The sequence below is a fragment of the Pleurodeles waltl genome, chromosome 8 (genome assembly GCF_031143425.1).
Source record: "Pleurodeles waltl isolate 20211129_DDA chromosome 8, aPleWal1.hap1.20221129, whole genome shotgun sequence".
Classification (NCBI taxonomy): Eukaryota; Metazoa; Chordata; class Amphibia; order Caudata; family Salamandridae; genus Pleurodeles; species Pleurodeles waltl.
This window is the reverse complement of record NC_090447.1, coordinates 1,415,482,102-1,415,501,144: the sequence shown is the minus strand read 5'-3', so window position 1 is coordinate 1,415,501,144 and position 19,043 is coordinate 1,415,482,102. Positions and strand designations below refer to the sequence as shown.

Genomic DNA, 19,043 nt, shown 5'->3' with positions numbered 1-19,043 from the left:
TTTAAATGAAGAAAAAGGGGACTGTGTCTTTAAGAACAGACAGACCTCCAGTACCCCATCATGCCTACAGCAAGGCAGTTACCTCAGTTCTTTTTGTAGGCAGTCATCGCTGAGAGTCATGGTATACCTGAGATATTATTTTGTCTACTCCCCCGGGGAGGAGGGAGGGTTGCTTATGACTATCATGGAAGTACCCTTACGAGAGAACTGGAGTTACAGATAAGAAACTATTCCTTCTCTCGTAGGGGATTTCCATGTATAGTCATAAGCTTTGAATAGAATAACAAGCCCATCCCAGAACAATACTGCAATGCGCTATACCTCAAAGAGGTTACTGAGAGAAGCTTGTCCTACTTGAGCATATGTCCTGGCATCAGAGTCAAGACAGTAATGTTTAGTGAATGTGTGGACAAACTTCTGGGTCGCAGCCCTCCAGATATCTGCCAGGGAAACATTCCTCAACAAGGCAAGTCGTAGCAGACTTGCCTCTGGTAGAATGCGTTCTTGGTCTGCCAGCTAGGGTTTTGTTAGCTAGTTGGTAGCAATAAAGAATATAAGAGACAATCCACCTAGAGATTGATTGTTTAGAAGTGGCCAGCCCAGTACGAACCGGCCCATAATTAATAAATAAGTGTTGTGATTTTCTAATAGAGTTGGTTTTATCTAAGTAGAATTTTAAAACCCTCTTTACGTCTAGAGAGTGGAGTGCCCTCTCAGCTGAAGTGGATGGGTTTTAAAAGAAAGTTGGCAAGGAAATCTTCTGGTTGACATGAAAGTCAGAGATAACCTTGGGTAAAATTTAGGATGTGTTTGCATCACTACTTTGGATGAGTGAACACTGTGTAGGGCTCATGAGCACAGAGAGTCTGAATAACGCTAACTCTGCGTGTTGATGTCACTGCCACAAGGAAAGCCGTTTTCGGAGTGAGGGTTTGGAGAGATGCTTTGTATTTGGGTTCAAATGGATGATGCATGAGGCGTGAAAGAACCACGGTCAGTTCCCATGGTGAAGAAGGACGCCTAAGTGGTGGAAAAACGTTCTTAAGTCCCTCTAGGAAATCTTTTATGACTGGCAGATTTGAGAAAGACGTTTATGAAGGACCTTTTCTGTGTGCAGTCAAAGCTGCGAGATGGACTTTAATAGAAGAGAATTGCAGAGCAGATCTTCTTGCAGAAACACCAGATGCAAAATCTCTTCCATTTGGAGGCATATGCAGCTCGGGTGGAAGTCCGTTTTGCCTCTTTTAGAATTTCCATATAGTCCTGTGGAAGAAGCAAGTGTCCATACTGTACTAGCTGAGGAGCCATGATGCCAAACTCAAGGAAGAGAGGTTGGGGTGTCTCATCTAACCTCCAAATTTAGTCAGGAGGTCTGGCCTGCATGGAAGCCTGAGATGTGGTCGGAGCGACCGGTGAAGGGGGTCCGGGAACCACCATTGTCTCGGCTATTCTGGTGCAATGAGGATCATTCTGGCTGAGGTCATTGAGAGTTTGATTAGGACTGCTGGCATCAGGGGAATTGGTGGAAAGGCGTACAGACATTTGTTGGACCAGTCTATCCACAGAGCATTCCCCAACGACTCTGGATGATGAAAGTGCAGCATTTTCTGTTGTCCGCTGTGGCGAAAAGGTTTACAGAAGGTGTGCCCCACAAACGGAATATATCTTGAACGATGTCTTCATGCAGTACCCACTCGTGGTTCTCATCTAAAACCCTGCTGAGGGCATCCGCTTGTACGTTCTGAACACCTGGAAGGTGAGTTGCTATTATCTTCACATTCCCGGCCAGGAGCAGTGCCATATCGTCTGGGCCTTTTGAGACAAGACTCTGGATTTGGTTCCCCCTACTTGTTCGGGTAATCCATGGTGGTTGTATTGTCCGTCTGGACAAGCAGGGTGTCGGTGTTGAACGAAAGGAGAAAATCAAATCATTAACATTTATAAAGCGCGCTACTCACCCGTGCGGGTCTCAAGGCGCTAGGGGGAAGGGGGGGTTACTGCTGCTCGAATAGCCAGGTTTTTAGGAGTCTCCGGAAAGTGGAGTGGTCCTGGGTGGTCCTGAGGCTGGTGGGGAGGGAGTTCCAGGTCTTGGCCGCCAGGAAGGAAAAGGATATCCCACCCACCGTGGAGCGGCAGATGCGAGGGACGGCAGCGAGACCAGAGGAACGGAGGAGGCGGGTGGGGACGTAGAAGCTGAGGCGTCGGTTGAGGTATTCCGGTCCCTTGTTGTGGAGGGCTTTGTGTGCGTGGGTGAGAAGTCGAGAGGTGATCCTTTTGCTGACTGGGAGCCAATGCAGGTGTCTCAGGTGTGCGGAGATGTGGCTGTTGCGGGGTACGTCGAGGATGAGGCGTGCCGCTGCGTTTTGAATGCGTTGCAGGCGATTTTGGAGTTTGGCTGTGGTCCCGGCGTAGAGGGTGTTGCCGTAGTCCAGGCGGCTCGTGACGAGGTCGTGGGTCACGGTTTTTCTAGTGTCGGCGGGGATCCAGCGGAAGATCTTGCGGAGCATGCGGAGGGTGAGGAGGCAGGCGGAGGACACGGCGTTGACTTGCTTGGTCATGGTGAGAAGAGGGTCCAAGATGAAGCCGAGGTTGCGGGCGTGGTCTGAGGGGGTTGGTGTGGTGCCGAGGGCCGTGGGCCACCAGGAGTCGTCCCAGGCGGACGGGGTGTTGCCGAGGATGAGGACTTCCGTTTTTTCAGAGTTCAGCTTTAGGCGGCTGAGCCTCATCCAATCTGCGACGTCCTTCATACCCTCTTGTAGGTTGGTCTTGGCGCTGGCGGGGTCCTTGGTGAGGGAGAGTATAAGTTGGGTGTCGTCGGCGTAGGAGGTGATGATGATGTCGTGCTTGCGAACGATGTTGGCGAGGGGGCTCATGTCGACATTGAAGAGTGTCGGGCTGAGCGATGAGCCTTGTGGGACGCCGCAGATGATCTCGGTGGGTTCTGAGCGAAACGGAGGGAGGTAAACTCTTTGGGAACGGTTTGAGAGGAAGGAGGCGATCCAGTCCAGGGCCTGGCCTAGGATCCCGGTGGAGCGGAGGCGGGTGATTAGGGTGCGGTGACAGACGGTGTCGAAGGCAGCCGAGAGGTCGAGGAGAATGAGGGCGACTGTTTCACCGTTGTCCATCAGGGTTCTGATGTCGTCAGTGACTGAGATGAGGGCGGTTTCCGTGCTGTGGTTGGTTCGGAATCCGGTTTGTGAAGGGTCGAGCAGGTTGTTGTTTTCCAGGAAGATGGTCAGCTGTTTGTTGACGGTCTTCTCTATTACCTTGACTGGGAAAGGCAGAAGAGAGATGGGGCGGAAGTTTTTCAGGTCGCTCGGGTCAGCCGTAGGTTTCTTTAGTAGGGCGTTGACTTCGGCGTGTTTCCAGCATTCGGGGAAGGTAGCAGAAGAAAAAGAAGAGTTGATGACGGTCTGGAGGTGCGGGGCGATGATGTCGTCGGCTTTGTTAAAGATGAAGTGAGGACAGGGGTCCGAAGGGGCGCCGGAGTGGATATAGTTCATGATGGATTTGGTTTCTTCAGTGTTGATGTGGGTCCAGTTGTTGAGGGTAATGGCCGGGGGTGCGGGTTCGGTGGTGTTATGTTGGGTCTGTTGTCCGAAGCTGTAGTGGAGGTCGCTGATCTTGCGATGGAAGAAAGTGGCGAGGGATTCGCACAGATCCTGTGAGGGCGTGACGGCGTTGGCGTTGGGGTTGGAGAACTCCTTGACGATGCTGAAGAGTTCTCTGCTGTTGTGCCTGTTTTTGTCCAGTCTGTCGGTGAAAAAGTTCTTTTTAGCAGCGCGGATCAGGCGGTGGTGTTTGCGGGTAGCGTTCTTGAGGGCGGTCATGTTGTCCGTGGTGTGGTCCTTGCGCCAGGCCTTCTCGAGGGCGCGACAAGTTTTCTTTGATTCTTTGAGGGTGTCAGAGAACCAGAGAGGTTTTTTGAGAACTAGGTGAACCGCATGTAGCTCGAGGAGACTGATGTGGCAAGACTTGTCCCTTGAGACCAGAGGCCTTGTATTTGTAGGTGATCCATATGAACTCCCACCTGAGGAGAGAAGCATCCATCATGATGGTCTGCGACGGAGCATGTGAACGAAAAGGCATTCCTAGTTGTAGATTGGTTGGAGAGCGCCACCAACTGCGGGATTTGATTGCATTGGTGGATAGAATGATTCTGTCTTCCCAGTTTCCCATCAGTTGATTCCATTTGTCTTCCAGGCACTCCTGGGGAGGTTGCATGTGGAGGCGAGCATTGGGAGTTAGGAAGATGCATGAGGCCATGGAGTCTAGAAGTGAGGAAACCGTGCGTACTGCTGGGTGACTGATAGTCTTGAGCACGCTGCACTTCTGTAGTATTGATAAGCGTCATTCCTCAGAAGGACACACTTTTCCCTGCGGCGTGTCTATGGTAGCTCCTAAGTAGTGCAGTTTCTGGACAGGTGTTGCTGTGGACTTGAGAAAGTTGACATGAAGTCCTAGGCGATAAAGGAGATCACATTTCCATTTGATGTGCTGTTGGGCTTCTGGAAATGTGGTTGCCTTGATAAGCCAGTCGTCCAGATATGGATGGACAAATATTCAGTGCTTTTGAAGATGTGCTGCCACGACAGCCATGCAGTTCTGGGTGCTGACTTGAGACCAAATGGAGGGACAGTGTATTGGTAGTGTTGTTTCACCACCACAAATCGTAGGAGCATCCGATGTTTTTTCACAATAGGGATATGAAAGTAGGCGCCCTAAAGGTCGACTGAGCAAAGCCAGTCCCCTTGGTGAATCTGGGGATATATTTGGTGTAAGGCCAGCATCCTGAACTTTTCCTTTTTGATCCATTTGTTGGCAACCTTCAGGTCTAGAATGTGTCTGAATTACTTTTTGTCCTTTTTCGGGACAAGAAAGTACCTTGAATAAATGCCTTTTTCCCTCAGGTTGAGGGGAACCGGTTATATAGTTTTCTTTTCTAGCAATATGTAAAGTTCCACCTTTAGGAGGTCTAGATGAGAAGTGGTTGCCCTTGGCTGAATACTTGGTGGTGGAGTGGAAAATATGAGACAATACGCATTCTGCACAATGTTTAAGACCCAAATGTCTGTTGTAATTTGTTGCCACACTGTCAAGTAATTGGTGACGCTTCCCCCCACTGGAGTGGTTAACGGACTCAGGGGGAAGCAAACTTTCACAGTTTTGTGGATGGTTGTTGCCGAGTACCCTGATTGGGCTGGTGTACCGCTCGTCCTCTTTGTTGTTTCTGTTGAGGCTGTTAGGCTTGTTGGAACTGCTGCTGAGATCTATTAGACAGCCACTGAGGGGTTTCAACCCTCTGAGAAGGGTAGCGGCGCTGGAAGGGACGGAAGGATCTTCGGTCTTTAGATTTTTCAAGACCTACTGCTTTTCAAGTGTCCAGTTCGGTATTCATCCTTGCCATTTCATCATCGGCATGAGAGCTGAACAGTGTGGATCCTGAAAATGGCAAGTTCTGAATGCGTTAATGAGCATCTGGTTTCAGAGACAGCATGCCTCCTTAAGGATATCCCATGGCAGTATGCACGTGCCGAGATCAAGGATGACTCCGCCGCTGCGCTAATGATCTGGTTCGAGACCATGGTGCTTTCTTTGACAATTTCTAAAAAATCCTCTTCCTGATCCCTCAGGAGATGGACTGCAAATTGGAGTAGGGAGTCCCACAAGGCCCTGCCGTATCTTCCCAACAGGGCTGTTGCACTTGCTGCTTTTATGGATGCTGCTGCTGAACTACATACTTTGCGGCCTGCCGAATCCACCTGTCTACTCTCTTTGTCAGGAGGAGAGGTAGCAGACGGAGAAGTGGCGTGAGATTTGTGGGCCGCCAGGATTACCACTGAATCAGGTGGAGGGTCAGAGCACAGAAACAAAGGGTCTCGCTTTGGACGAAGATACTTTTTTAATAGTCTGGAAGGAGCAGTCTTTGTCGTGGCCGGTGTAAGGAAGATTTCCATGGTGGGTTCTAGAAGACCCGGCACCAGAGGAAGTAAGGGTCTTGAGACCGTACGCTGTTGCAGTGTTTTAAAAATAACTGAAGTAGTTGGCGTTGGGACAGCCATAGGAATGTTTCATTTTGCTGCGCCTCGAACTAGAACTTCCTGAAAGTATGAGGTTGAGGCGATTTAGATAGAGTGGGTGAAAAGTCTCTGGTAGACGATGAGGAGTCTCGGTGGTAGCGTCAGAAAGAACATGACCTTGATCTTTGTCGGGATCTGTGACGGGAGTGTCTTGATCTCATTGTAGAACGGCCAGATGTATGATGGCTATGATGTGAATGGTGGCGCGATCTTAAGCTCAGTCTAGGATCTGGAGAGGTGCTCAGTACTTGAGGCACCAGAAGTGGTGTAGGTGCCGGGAGCACTGGAGAAGCCGGCAATGGGGTAGGCAGACCTTGAGGTGGAAAATGCGGTGGAAGAGTTGCAGCCGGAGGAGGAGAGGTGGTGCGAGGAGGAGAAGAAGGAGATGAAGGAAGGAGAACCAATGAAGGAGAAATGTCCCTGGAATGCTGAGACTGATGAGAAATAGATCCTTCTCCTTTTAGAAGTTTACTGTGTCTTCGACGTCAAGGGACTCTTCGACGTCGACCTCTTTCTCCGTCATCTATGTACCAACATTGACCTAGACGTCGGTCTGTGATGGTGACGTTTCCTACGTCTTGACATCGAGTTCACCGACATCGACACACTCCTCGATGTCATGCGTCGAGCATCTGGAGTCCTCAAACATTGTGCGGTCTCTCGATGTTTGTGCGACCTCAAGCCAGACTTCGACAGCGAATAAGGCCTAGAGGCTCTACTATTGATAGGTTATAAAAAATAAAAAAAATAAAAACATTCAATATGGTGCACTGGCCATTCCTACTTTAAATAATGCCCAGAATGAATACTGACCCATGTTTCCATGCCTTTGTGAAGGCTCTATACGATGCCCAGAGAGCACGAGTGATGCTCAAAAGGGTGCTTTCCTCGTCTTTCCCTATTGGGTGTGGTACATGTCAGGGCCGTACATCTTTAACCTCCTCTTTGCCTTTCGTGATGGAGCCCTTGGTGGAAATGATTAGTAGGGATATAGGACTTCCAATGAGCCAATGGACAGGAAGACAGAGGTCCACCATATGTGAAAATGCGCTTCTCTGTCTTCAATATCCGTAGACTTCCTTAATTTGTTTAACACAGATGGTGGAAAGCAAAGCATCAGGGTGAAAGTTAATTGGGAGAAAACAATTACATACAACTAACAGGCACACTGTTACTCCTAAAGTTCCCAGTTTCAGCTGGTGGATGGACCATTTCCATACCTGGGCATATACATAATGTTGGACCACCGAACAGCCTAGACAACTAATATCACCTCAATTTTAAAGCGTACTTGTTCTGACTTCGAGATGTGGGCCTTACTGCCACTCAACTTAATGGGACTTGTGGTGCTTTACAAAATGATAGTTCTACTCTGCTTCCTCTTTGTATTGCAGAACCACCCCTACGTCCTCATGTCTACTTTTTTTCAGGATGTTCATGCAATAACTTCACGATTCTTTTGGGCATGTAAACTACAAAGGTGATGATCCCATAACAAGTGCACTTTTCCAATGTCTAAAGGCAGCTTTGGCACCTCAGACCTCCAACCTTACTACTGGGCAGCACAGATGGTGACAATCAGGAACAAGCTCTTTGGCAATCGGCATGACTCCTCCTGGAATCTAAAGCTGGATGCCACTGAAAAACTAGGCCCTATGGCGAACGTCCCTCCCCTTTATTTCTGCATGGTGAGCAGCCCTTTTACTATCAATGGATAACCAGATTTACCACTCTGCCCCCTCTTTGGGCTGGTACATATCTGAAACAGGTGGTGCGAGTGAGAGGCTCTCAGGACTGGGATCCAATTGCTATCTCCAAGGTGGGAGACATATGGGACTACAATCACATCTGATCTTTTTAGCACCTAGCAGAAGAATTCCGTTTATGCAAATCACAATTCTTTAGATATCTCCAAATCCACCATGCTTTAAATGTTTACATGAGAGACCTAAGCATGGTGCTGCAATAAAGCCCACTTGAGGCTAAACTATGCCGTAAACGATTATCAAGGCATTGAGGATGATGATTGGCAGGAGGCCAGCATGGAAGCCTGGATGCTCGCAATCCTCACAAACCTATGAATCACCTAGTTTAACAACCTCCACTGATGTATTATAGCCCCAAATGCTGTGGAAACTCCCAGTCTAAATTGTACAAGATGTAGTGACTCAATAGGGGTGTTCCACCACATGATCTGGGCATGACCAATCATTGTGATCTATAGGAAAACAGACAGCCTCACCAGCATACTGTAAACACCAAGGACTATGGACCCTAATGTGGCATTATTGGGAGTAGTGGAGGGTTGGGCCGATTTTCAAAGACAGAGAACTTTAGTAGGTATTGGCTTACTTATGGCTAAGCAAGACATCGCTACATGTTGGATATCCTTGGCCATGAAGTCCCGATTTATGGACTAATATGGTAATATGGAGAGGAAAATCTATAAATGGAGAGGGTGTGCAGACAAACACACAAGGGTTGGAAGCCCGTGAATTCCCAGACGAATTGATGCATGAAGTATTTGATATGTATTGTTTTATTATAGGTCATAATGCTGATATAGTGGTTGTGGTCTGTGTCTGTTGATTAACACCCAACTGGTGTAGTTTGATGTCATGGTTATATGTTGTGAAAACTGGCTGGGAATTAAAAAGCAAAATTAACAAATAAACAAATATGTAAATAATAGATTTACCTGAAGCAGTCTTCAAAGCATCTGGTCAAGTAATCCCACAGAAACTCTGTGCTTAGGGATGTGATGAGCAAGTTGGCTGTTTTCACGATCTCTGAAGCAGCTTTGTTTTCCTTGATTGAGCTGCAGCAAAGGAAAAAAAACATGTGTGACTGAGTAGAAACATCAGCTAGCAGACTAGGGGGGCAATAAATCCTTCTTTTACTGAGCTGGGAAGTCATATTCTATTTGACATTTTTGCAAATGTCAGGATTAAGATAATTTGGGAAAGTGAAGTAGATTTACGAAGGGCAACTTGATCTGAAACGTACTTCTGTGAATCTATAACAGGGGGAAGTTGCATTCCAGGCAACAGTGCACTTCAAAGTGGTTGATCTGGTAAAATACAGCCATGATATTGTCACTATGTTTGTGCTAAATTGCACATATTGCTATCTGTTGTACCTCACATTGATTACAGCCAAAACATCATGCAAGTTTCACACACAACGAGATGTAGGTTTTCAGAGGCTGGCAAATTACCTTTTCAAATAGCAGAATAAAACTCCCCATAAAAGGTAAAATGTTCCAGTGTTATACCTAACTGGGTGTTACACGTAAAATATGTGGTCAACCTATCAAGGTGTCAAATTAATTGATTTATTTCAGGTTAGGATTCTTTTATATAGTACATGTGTATCAACAAGCAAAAGTGGCCTGCTGTCTTGAGAGCATTAATATACAAGCAAGTTCATACTATGCCAGCAGGTTCATCTCTAACAAAAAGGGCTGCACACAGAGCAAGATGTGGTACAGAAACTAAGATGTGAGGGTGTAGTTGCCTGGCAATTCGGGCTGGACTGTTGCCATGAGTCCAAACTGAGGTGGCATGTTGAGCAAAAAAACAGTAGATTTAACCCAGATCTGTGACTGGGGGTGGGTGTCTGAAATGTTTCAGCACTCCGTCCATTATCTTATTGTGTTGCTAAGTATACCCTTAGTGGCCAGGGTATGCACAGACGTGGGTCTCTTGCTCACTGGGCCACTGGATTCAACCTAGCCTGGCTGATGAGGGGTGATACCCTGAAACCGGTCCCAGGATACTAGTTTCCAGTCCAGGGAGGACCTGGACTGGCATTCAGTCCAGGCTGGACTGTCTCCATGTGGAACAGGGTCAAGACTAATTTGCATATGGCTGGGTCCCAACTGGGGTGGCATGGTGAGCAAAAAAACAATGGATTGGGGTGAGTGTCTGAAAAGTTTCAGCACTTTGTCCGTCCTCCTGTTGTGTTTTCAAATTAGTAACCTGGTCACTGTAATGTAAATCATCTAACAAGGGAAATTTCCTGGAGATTTCTTGGAACATATAGGTCCTGTAGTGAAAAAATAGGTATGGTGAATTTGCTTTCACTGTTCATCAAAAGTAGGGGGTGGTATTTACTGGTCTCAGCATGCATTCAAACTCCAGCCACATTCTGGATTACTTGGGAAAGTTGTAGAATTCGTAAGATTCATCTTAGCCCTTTACAACAGCACGATGAGCAGGACCTGCATCACAGTTTGTGTTGGCTTTTCAATCTGCTGGTCGGTTATTCTCTGGTTCTCATGTGTGTCACCATCTAGACTGATCTTCACAGTTCTGCTCAATTTTCTTGAAATGACACTTCATTTACTCAGGAAACTTGTCCTGAAGGCTGCCAGATCTAGTCTGAGACTATCCAGGGCTGCAGTGCTTCCAAAGACACCAGAAGCCAAGATAGGCAAGGCTTCCCATTAGTGAATATCACCGGGTGACATTTTCAAAGTAGTTTAACTCAAAGGCTTACTATGCCAAAAAATGTACTGCTTCCTGACCTTCTATGGCTCCCTAAAACAACTGACCCCCATTAGATAAAGGTTACCTTTCCTTTAGTTGCTGCGTTTAATATGATCAAATTGTGTTTTTGTTTTCTCTCTTTATTTTTAGTTTTTTCATTCTTGCTTTGTGGCAATGTGGTCTCGCTTACCTTGGCCTACTATTTTAAACTAATGGACTTATTAGGAGTTTACTGGCTCAGTTACTCGGTCACAAACGTAGTGGATGCTCCATCCGCTGTATTATCAGCTCATTTTAGTCTACGGGACCTGTGGATAGTTTTTCAGATATTTCACTGACAGGCAAACACCGATTCATTCTAGGCATGAATATTTACCCCACTGTGATTACCCGGTGCTGTTTTTTATTTATGCAGATGGATGCGGGGAGGTTCTCCTCTTATCCCGCTCCCTCTTGCTATAGCATCTGCTGCACTGTTTATTTATATGGTGCAGTGCAGGCAGCAAAATACCCCTTAGCACCACAAAGGCCACAAGCCTGACAGACTGGATATCCGTCATGCTTCAACAGACTTTTCCATTTGCCAATCTCTAAGGCCCTAAATTTCTGACTTGGATCATTTTCACTCTTTCACACAGGGCCCATTTAGCACTTCAGTTCAGAAGCTGCAATTTAACGTTTGATCACATACCAAAATAACAAAATGGCCTTCAGCAACTTCCAGTGCTGTCATAACACGCAAAATAATTTACCATTATGAGCCTTGCCTGTTTTGGGTTACTCAACAAACCAGGGCCATTTCAGGAAGGTGAAGACTCTCTCTTGATTGCCTGGCCGCTTACTTGATTTTTCATTTTGTTAGATGCTGGTGGATTCACTTCAGTGTGAACCCATTTGCAAACTTAACCCCTTGTGTGTGGTGGACATCTTGGAGTCGTCGTTCGCTACAGTGGACATGTGCTGAAGACAGCTTCAAGCCGTTCTCATACCCACTTGTGTTGGGAGCGCTGCCACCCGCCAACGCTTTGAGGTCTTTACGAGTGAGTAGTTGCACTTTATAAATCCTGATTTGATTTGAATCCCCCCTCAGTGATCTGAGGCCGGTGGCACATACACAGCACACTGATGTAATGAAAAATGCTGCCGTGGATTCACTGGAAGCCATTTGCTTCCAGCGAGTCCGGAGAAAGCAGCTCGGAAAGATGAGTCTTTCTTTTTTTGGGGGGTGGGGAAGAGGGGGCTTTGAAACAGACACAGGGGGAAAGGAAAGAGTTTTTCCTTTCTCCTACGTGTGTTTTTAGAGTATTTAGTGTATTCCTGCTTCACAATCGTGGGTAGGGCTGCAATCGTGAAGCAGGAATACACTCCACTAAACCACCACAGCATTTGTTGTTGTTGGGGGAGCAGTCCCTTGGCCAAGGGTTGCTCACCATGGGGGTAATATTATTTATCCATGTTTCAGCCCCCCCGAAGGTAGTTTGGCCATTTTTGTGGGCCAACCTACCCACTGGAGGAGTGGGGGGGGACGCAACCCCCCTAGATGCCAGTGATAATTAGGAGGAGGGACCCCTTGGGCAAGAGTCTCTCCCCTTTGGTGATACTTTTTTGGGGGAATTCCGCCTCGATAATTATTGCCCCCTCAGAGCAGATTTTTGGTCTTTTGTGATTGGGCTGGGCCTCAAGGTGGATGGTAACACTTGAGTCACCTTGGAATATGGCATATAGTTATGTATGTGGTGGGAGGTCTGCTTCTGGGGTAAGGCTTACTTCCATCTGGTGTGTCTTTTATGCCTTTTTCATGCCTGGAATATCAGTGTCTTTTGATTGATATTTTGTTTTCATTTTTATTCATTTTTTTTTTAAAATTGTAAAGCAAATCATTTCCTTTGTCTTGCTGGTGAATCCTGTTTGCGGGTGCAGTTCTGGCAGATCTGTAGTTTGTGGAGTTGTGGTTGGTAAGCAACTCATTTTGTAATCTTTTTCGTCTAATGAGGATCCTTGGCCTGTTTGTAACAGTTGTTTTGACTGCTATGATAATGTTTGAATCTTTAGCTTTTTGTGTGATTGTCTTTCAAAGTGACATATTGATTTATGCATGTTCTTTATTCTCTTGTGATATGTGTCATTTTTTCTTTTTTTTTTTCTTTCTAGCGGGACGTCTTTGCTGCTTGATCCTTGTTTTGCTGTCCCTGGCAAGTGATTATAAAGGTCTTTGGGGGTTATTACAACTTTGGAGGAGGTGTTAATCTGTCCCAAAAGTGACGGTAAAGTGACGGATATACCACCAGACGTATTACGAGTCCATTATCTCCTATGGAACTCGTAATACGGCTGGTGGTATATCTGTCACTTTTGGGACGGATTAACACCTCCTCCAAAGTTGTAATAACCCCCTTTGTGTGCTTTGTATTCATAGACTTTCTTCCAAATTACTATATGCCAGTAGTTTTACTTTCTGCTTCATAAAGTCACACTTTGTTTATTTCTTAATTTACTCAGTGTTGGTTATTGTTGATTTATTTGTTGTGTTACTTTTATTAGTAAGGATAATGGCTAGCCGCAGGATTACCACTCAGCAGGTTGTTAGTTAGATTTTCAAATCTTCCTCTGGCCATGGTTCTGAGACTGACACTGCATCTGAGGCAGAGGAAGAAGCCCAAGATTCTGGCAGTGAATTTTCTATCCAAGAATAATCATCTGATGAGGAAGCCACTCTCAGTGTGGAGGAAGTGCCTCTTTTAGAAGAGGACATGGTATGCCAATAGTGCAGCAAGAGGCATCTGGATTGCAGCCTGGGGCTGAAAAGCTTCCCATTGGAACTCTGGGTTGCCCCAAACATGGTGCAACCTGTGTTACCTGCCTTTACTGGTGTACAATGACTACTAAAAACATTTTGCCTATTAATTCCGTTCAGCTGTTTGTGGACAATGTATTTTTGGATGTGATTGTTGACCAGACTAATTTGTATGCTGCACAGTATTTGAGGGGCACCAGTGCCAGACTTAAACCCCACTCTAGAGCTAGTCAATGGACTCCCACAAATATCTGGATGAGTTGAAGAAGTTCTTAGGTTTAACTTTTTTCATGGGCTTGATATGGAAGCCGCTGCTGTCTTCATACTGGTCTACTAGTCCCTTGGTAGCAAGAGGCTATAATTTCTGCACCCATGAGTCATGATTGATATTTGCTTCTGCTTTGGATGCTGAATTTTGTTGATAATGCTTCAGCATTGCAAAAAGATCACCCTGATTGTGGCCTTCGCTTTAAGATTCTGCCTGCCCTTGATCAATTTGTAGATCACTTTTCAGAGATCTATGATCCAGGGAAAGAAATAGCTGTGAGTGAGACTTGGGCCTGTTAAAAGGATGTTTGGTTTTTAGGCAGTACATTACTACAAAGAGGGTACGTTCTGGAATTAAGAAGTATATACTGTTTGAGACTATTACTGGATATGTCTATAATTTCAGGGTGCACACTGATAGGGATTGTTCTTATGATCCACCTGGTTGTTTGTCCACTTTTGGAGTCAGTGAGAATAAATGTGTGGGAACTTGCTTGTGGCACAATCCGCCCTAACAGTAAAGGTCACACTAGCAGAGCTTGTATGTAGAAAGCTTCAGAGGAGACAGCGCAGTGCCTTGCTTAGTGATAAACCTCTAACTGTGACATCTTCAGAGAGGAGAAATGTCCACATGCCGACAACCATTCATAATGAAAGTACTTCATACCATTCATAATGAAAGTATAACTGTTTGGGGTCAGGTTGCTGAAGAGCGCAAAGGTGTGTGCATTTTTTACTACAATAAGCACATGGGTAGATCGAGCAGATCACAGGTTGGAGCCTTACACTGCGGTTTGTAAGGATTACATTTGGTATAAGAAGTTGGATATCCATTTGTTTTATTTAGCAACTTTCAATACTTTTGATGTTTTCAAAGACTGTTCTCCAGATTCAAAGATGACTTTTGTTCAGTTTCAGCAGCCTTTGGGAGGCTGAATGTTTTAAATTTTACCACACACAACAGAATTACTGGGAGCAACTATGAGCGTGAAAGTGAACTGGCTGGTCTGTGTAAAAGTGAAGTGACTGGTCTCTATCATTTTATATTTTTTGTTCAGTTTCATGGTTGGCAGTAGTTAGATGTAATAAAGTTGGACCTGTTGTGTTTGTAATCATAGTTGGTTTGTCATCTCCTTCAAATGTGTTTGTGTTTTTTTTATTAGAATAAATGTGATGGCGGTGTGTGTGGACTGGCGCATGGCTGGCAGTGTGTGTGGACTGGCGCTTGGCTGGCAGTGTGTGTGGACTGGTGCTTGGCTGGCGGTGTGTGTGGACTGGTGCTTGGCTGGAGGTGTGTGGGGGCGATGTGTGTGGACTGGCGCATGGCTGGCAGTGTGTGTGGACTGGCGCTTGGCTGGCAGTGTGTGTGGACTGGCGCTCTGCTGGCGGTGTGTGTGGACTGGTGCTTGGCTGGAGGTGTGTGTGGACTGGTGCCTGGCTGGTGGTGTGTGTGTGTGGACTGGTGCCTGGCTGGCAGTGTGCATGTACTGGCGCTTGGCTGGCAGTGTGTGTGTACTGGCGCTTGGCTGGTGGTGTGCATGGACTGGCACTTGGCTTGTGGTGTGCATGGATGGCGCTTGGCTGGCAGGGTGGGCTGGTGGTGTGTGTGGACTGGCACTTGACTAGCGGCGTACGTGGACTGGTGCTTGGTTGGCAGTGTGTGTGTTATGACTTGCTGCTGGTCACTAAACACACTGTGCTAGCCAAACACCAGTCCACACATTCCGTCAACCAATGAGATTGCTGTGTCAGTCATGGGAGTATGAAAGTGATGGGCCTTTGAATGGGGCTGTCTGATGAGGTGAGTGTTATGTGCTGGGCATGCAGGTGGTGGTGTGAAGGGTTTTGCGTGTGTCATGCATGAAAGGTGTGTGAATGGCCTGTAAAGTGGTTGCTGCCTTCTTGCGGCTTTACAGCTCCCGGGCTGCGAGTCATTGGTTCAGTTTTCTGAACTTTCAATTGTTGACAATGTATTACACTTTTGTGAAATCTCTTGTTGATAAAATTTAGATTTTGAATCTTTTACTCAACCTCGGGCCAAATCCAACTCGTATGTGTGTGTATTTGAGGAACAGGTGGTTGTGCAGTAATGTTTGTCTTTTCTGTCTTTCTCTGCCAGGGTGTACAATGTCTCTTGGGAAAATCTACCAACTCTAGATATTTTCGTAAACTAGACACCCAGGGAAGTGGTATGCCTCCTGTGGATTCAATCACATTTTCTTACCCTTAGTACCCTGCAAACATCAACATTTGACTAAAATCACACATTGTCCTTGCTTTTCTGTGCCATATTCTTCCAGAGTCAGAAGCAAACCACAAAATTCTTACCACCCAGCGTTTCCCCACTTGTCCCAATAAAAATGCTGCTCCACTTATGTGGCTGGGCCTAGTGCCCGCAACAGGAACAAATCAAACTAACATCAATGGAAGTCGTAACAAGGGGACCCTCATTGGCCTCGATTTGTTTTGTTCTGTTGCAGGCACTAGTCCCAGCCACATACGTGAGGTACCACTTTTATCAGAAGATTTGCAGGAATGCTGGGTGGAAGGGAGTGTGCGGCTCCCTTCAGATTCCAGAATTTTTAATTACAGAAATATGAAGAAAATGTTTTTTTGTCAAATTCTGAAGTTTGCAAGGGATTCTGGGCAACACATTCTGGTGAGAGCCACGCAAGTCACCCTATTCTGGATTCCTCTAGGTGTCTAGTTTATAAAAAATGTTACAGGTTTACTAGGTTTCTCTAGATGCCGGCTCAGCTAGGGCCTACAGACCATACCTAGGCACACTGCAATGTTTTCAGGAGCAAAACGTGAGGTGTCCATGTGGCGTTTTGGGCTGTTCCCTGTCGGGGAAAATAGGCCTAGCCACACAAGCGAGGTACCATTTTTATCGGGAGACTTAGGAGAATACAGATAAGTAGAACAATTATTATTGCCAATTTTATTTCTCTGCATTTGCACCTTCATAATGTAAGTGTGTAAGAAAGAAATCATTTTGAGAAATGCCCTCTAAGCCACATGCTAGTATGGGTGCCCACAAATTGAGAGATGTACAAATAACCACTGCTTCTAAACTCCATAAGTTGTGCCTATTTCGGAAATACATTGGTTTCCTTGATACCTATTGATCACCATTGAACTGCTGTATACCTGGTACACACTGAAAAACCATTGCGATATGCAGCTCAGTTATTGCCTCTGGGTAACTCGAGTTCTTGGAAAACTCACAAACCCTACATATCCCCGCAAGCAGAAGGGTCTAGCAGATGTAATGGTATATTGCTTTTGTAAATCAGCCATCATGGCAAGGTGTTATACAAGAAAACGTTGCCACAAATGCCCATATTTTCCTACTAATTTTCAGTATTTTATTATTTCAACATTCAGGTACTGATTATGACTTTGGCAGACAGAAAAGCCCATCCGCCAAAGTTCTGATGGGTAGGTTGCCGCCAGTGTGGCAATCTCCCCACCAGGGCCATTTTAAGTCAGTGAGTGGAAACTCGGTATCCACCCACTGGCCCAGAGGGAAATGGCCTACAGCACTGTCTCCGGCTCGTAATAGAGCTGGCGGCAATGCTGTCGTGTGTAGGGCCCCAGCACCCGTCACAATGTTCACTATCTGCAAACCACCACTGGTTTCACACCCATTTCCACCACAAACTGAAGAGGTTAAAAGCACTCAAAATATGAAAAATGGGCTATCTCCCAGTAAAATACCAAAACTGCGGTAAAAAATGGTTTTCTAAATCAACCCTGTTCCCGATAGCTGGGAAGACGGTGATGCTATCACCGCAAACCTTTTGTTGATGCCATCTACAAGAAAAAAGCAGGCACTTTCTTCTGCAGCACATTGTTCCCATTCCCCCCAAGCCCAGAAAAACAAAAAGCAAAATATAGCTATATTATGGATAATTTGTTGGCCCTCTCCAGGGGAATTCACAAACCATGGGCATATTTGGAATCCCCACGATGTTGAAAAAAAAAGGACAAAAAATTGGCATGGATAGCTTATGTGGACAAAAAAGTTATGATGCCTAAGTATGAACTACCCCAACTAGTCACAAAAAGGCTTAGCACTGTCATTACGTTCAGGTTCAACCATATTTCAAACCTGAAGATCTGAACAAATTAAGTCTTGAATGACTCTTCTTTCCTGAGGTGATTAGTGACTTGTTTTCCCTGTCCTATTTGGTTCTCTGTAGTTTAGGTCCATTTGGTAAGAACCAAAGTGTTGAAAGCACATTAGAATTTGCATGAATTGCTAATATGTAATTGGAACATTCCAAATGTATGCACGTTTTCAGGAAGTGTGAAAATGACAAAGTGGTTTGAAAAATGAATAACCACATTTTCATGTATATTTATTATTTTTAATGTAAATCAATAAAATAAACTTTACTTGCATAGTCAAAATGGGCTATAAATATTTACCTGGGTTGCTGCAATTCTAGACTCATTTCTTGTGGCACACATGGATCTACATGTGGTCATGGTCAGATTGACTATCAAGAGACCCTAAGTCCCAAGTCCACAGCCACATGGATTTCTCACCACCTTGACTTAAACATCCTTAGCACAGGATATCAACCTCTCTCCCTACCAATAACTTTACCCTCTTACTTCCAGATTGTCACTTATGACCACATTCCAAACAAAGGAAAACATTGGGGTTCTAGCCAAGTACACCCTCAACATAGATTTTCAGGGAATGTGCCTATAATGTATATCGAGAAATCCAGTCCTGCATGTACTATTGCTTTCACTTTCATAAATACGGGAGCATTGGGATGAGAACACAAACGGTGTTGCATAAATCAGCACAGCCTAAAAAGTGGTTAACAAGGAACAAAAGGTTAAAAGAAATGAGACTATTTTAAGGGAAGGAAAGCATTCTGCTGTAGTTTCCCTTTGTTATTTTTAGAGTTGGTTCTCTGGAGTGTTCTAAGCTTTGGAATGTATCTGAGTGTAAATTGGCCAACAACTGTAAAGCACATTCAACAGCTAAGAGCAATACAAAGCAACAAATCCAGCCGGAGCCACAAGTGAATTGACCACAAAATGAAACTCAGGAGACTGAGTTTATGCTAGAGTGACTATCTGCTATTGCCAGCATGTGTGGTAGTCAAAGTCTTACAGGACATTTTTTTTATGAATGGTTGGTATGCAGAGTAGGTTTCCATAGATCATAGGTCTTTGTCCAAAAATCATCCTGTTTACAGGTAAAGTGACATATATAAATCTTGGCCATCAACTCCCTAAAGAACTATTTCCATTTGCATTTTAATTCTTAGAATTGCTCGATGCTTGACAATTTACAAACCATTTATTTAGCATTTTATCAACATTGTTGCACCTAAAGTATGTATTATCTTTTCATGAACTATTAGCAGCAAGTATCCAGGCAAAGCA

At 45.4% G+C, this 19,043-nt stretch overlaps 1 protein-coding gene across 1 annotated transcript in view; it reads right to left on the bottom strand.

Annotated features, from left to right (window-relative positions):
- The window catches only part of DOP1B (DOP1 leucine zipper like protein B), a 604,399-nt gene that overhangs the window by 300,884 nt on the left and 284,472 nt on the right, over positions 1-19,043 (bottom strand). The window contains exon 11 of the mRNA XM_069202530.1: positions 8,779-8,898. Coding sequence (XP_069058631.1) covers positions 8,779-8,898 — 120 coding nt within the window. The remainder of the gene's footprint in view (positions 1-8,778; positions 8,899-19,043) is intronic.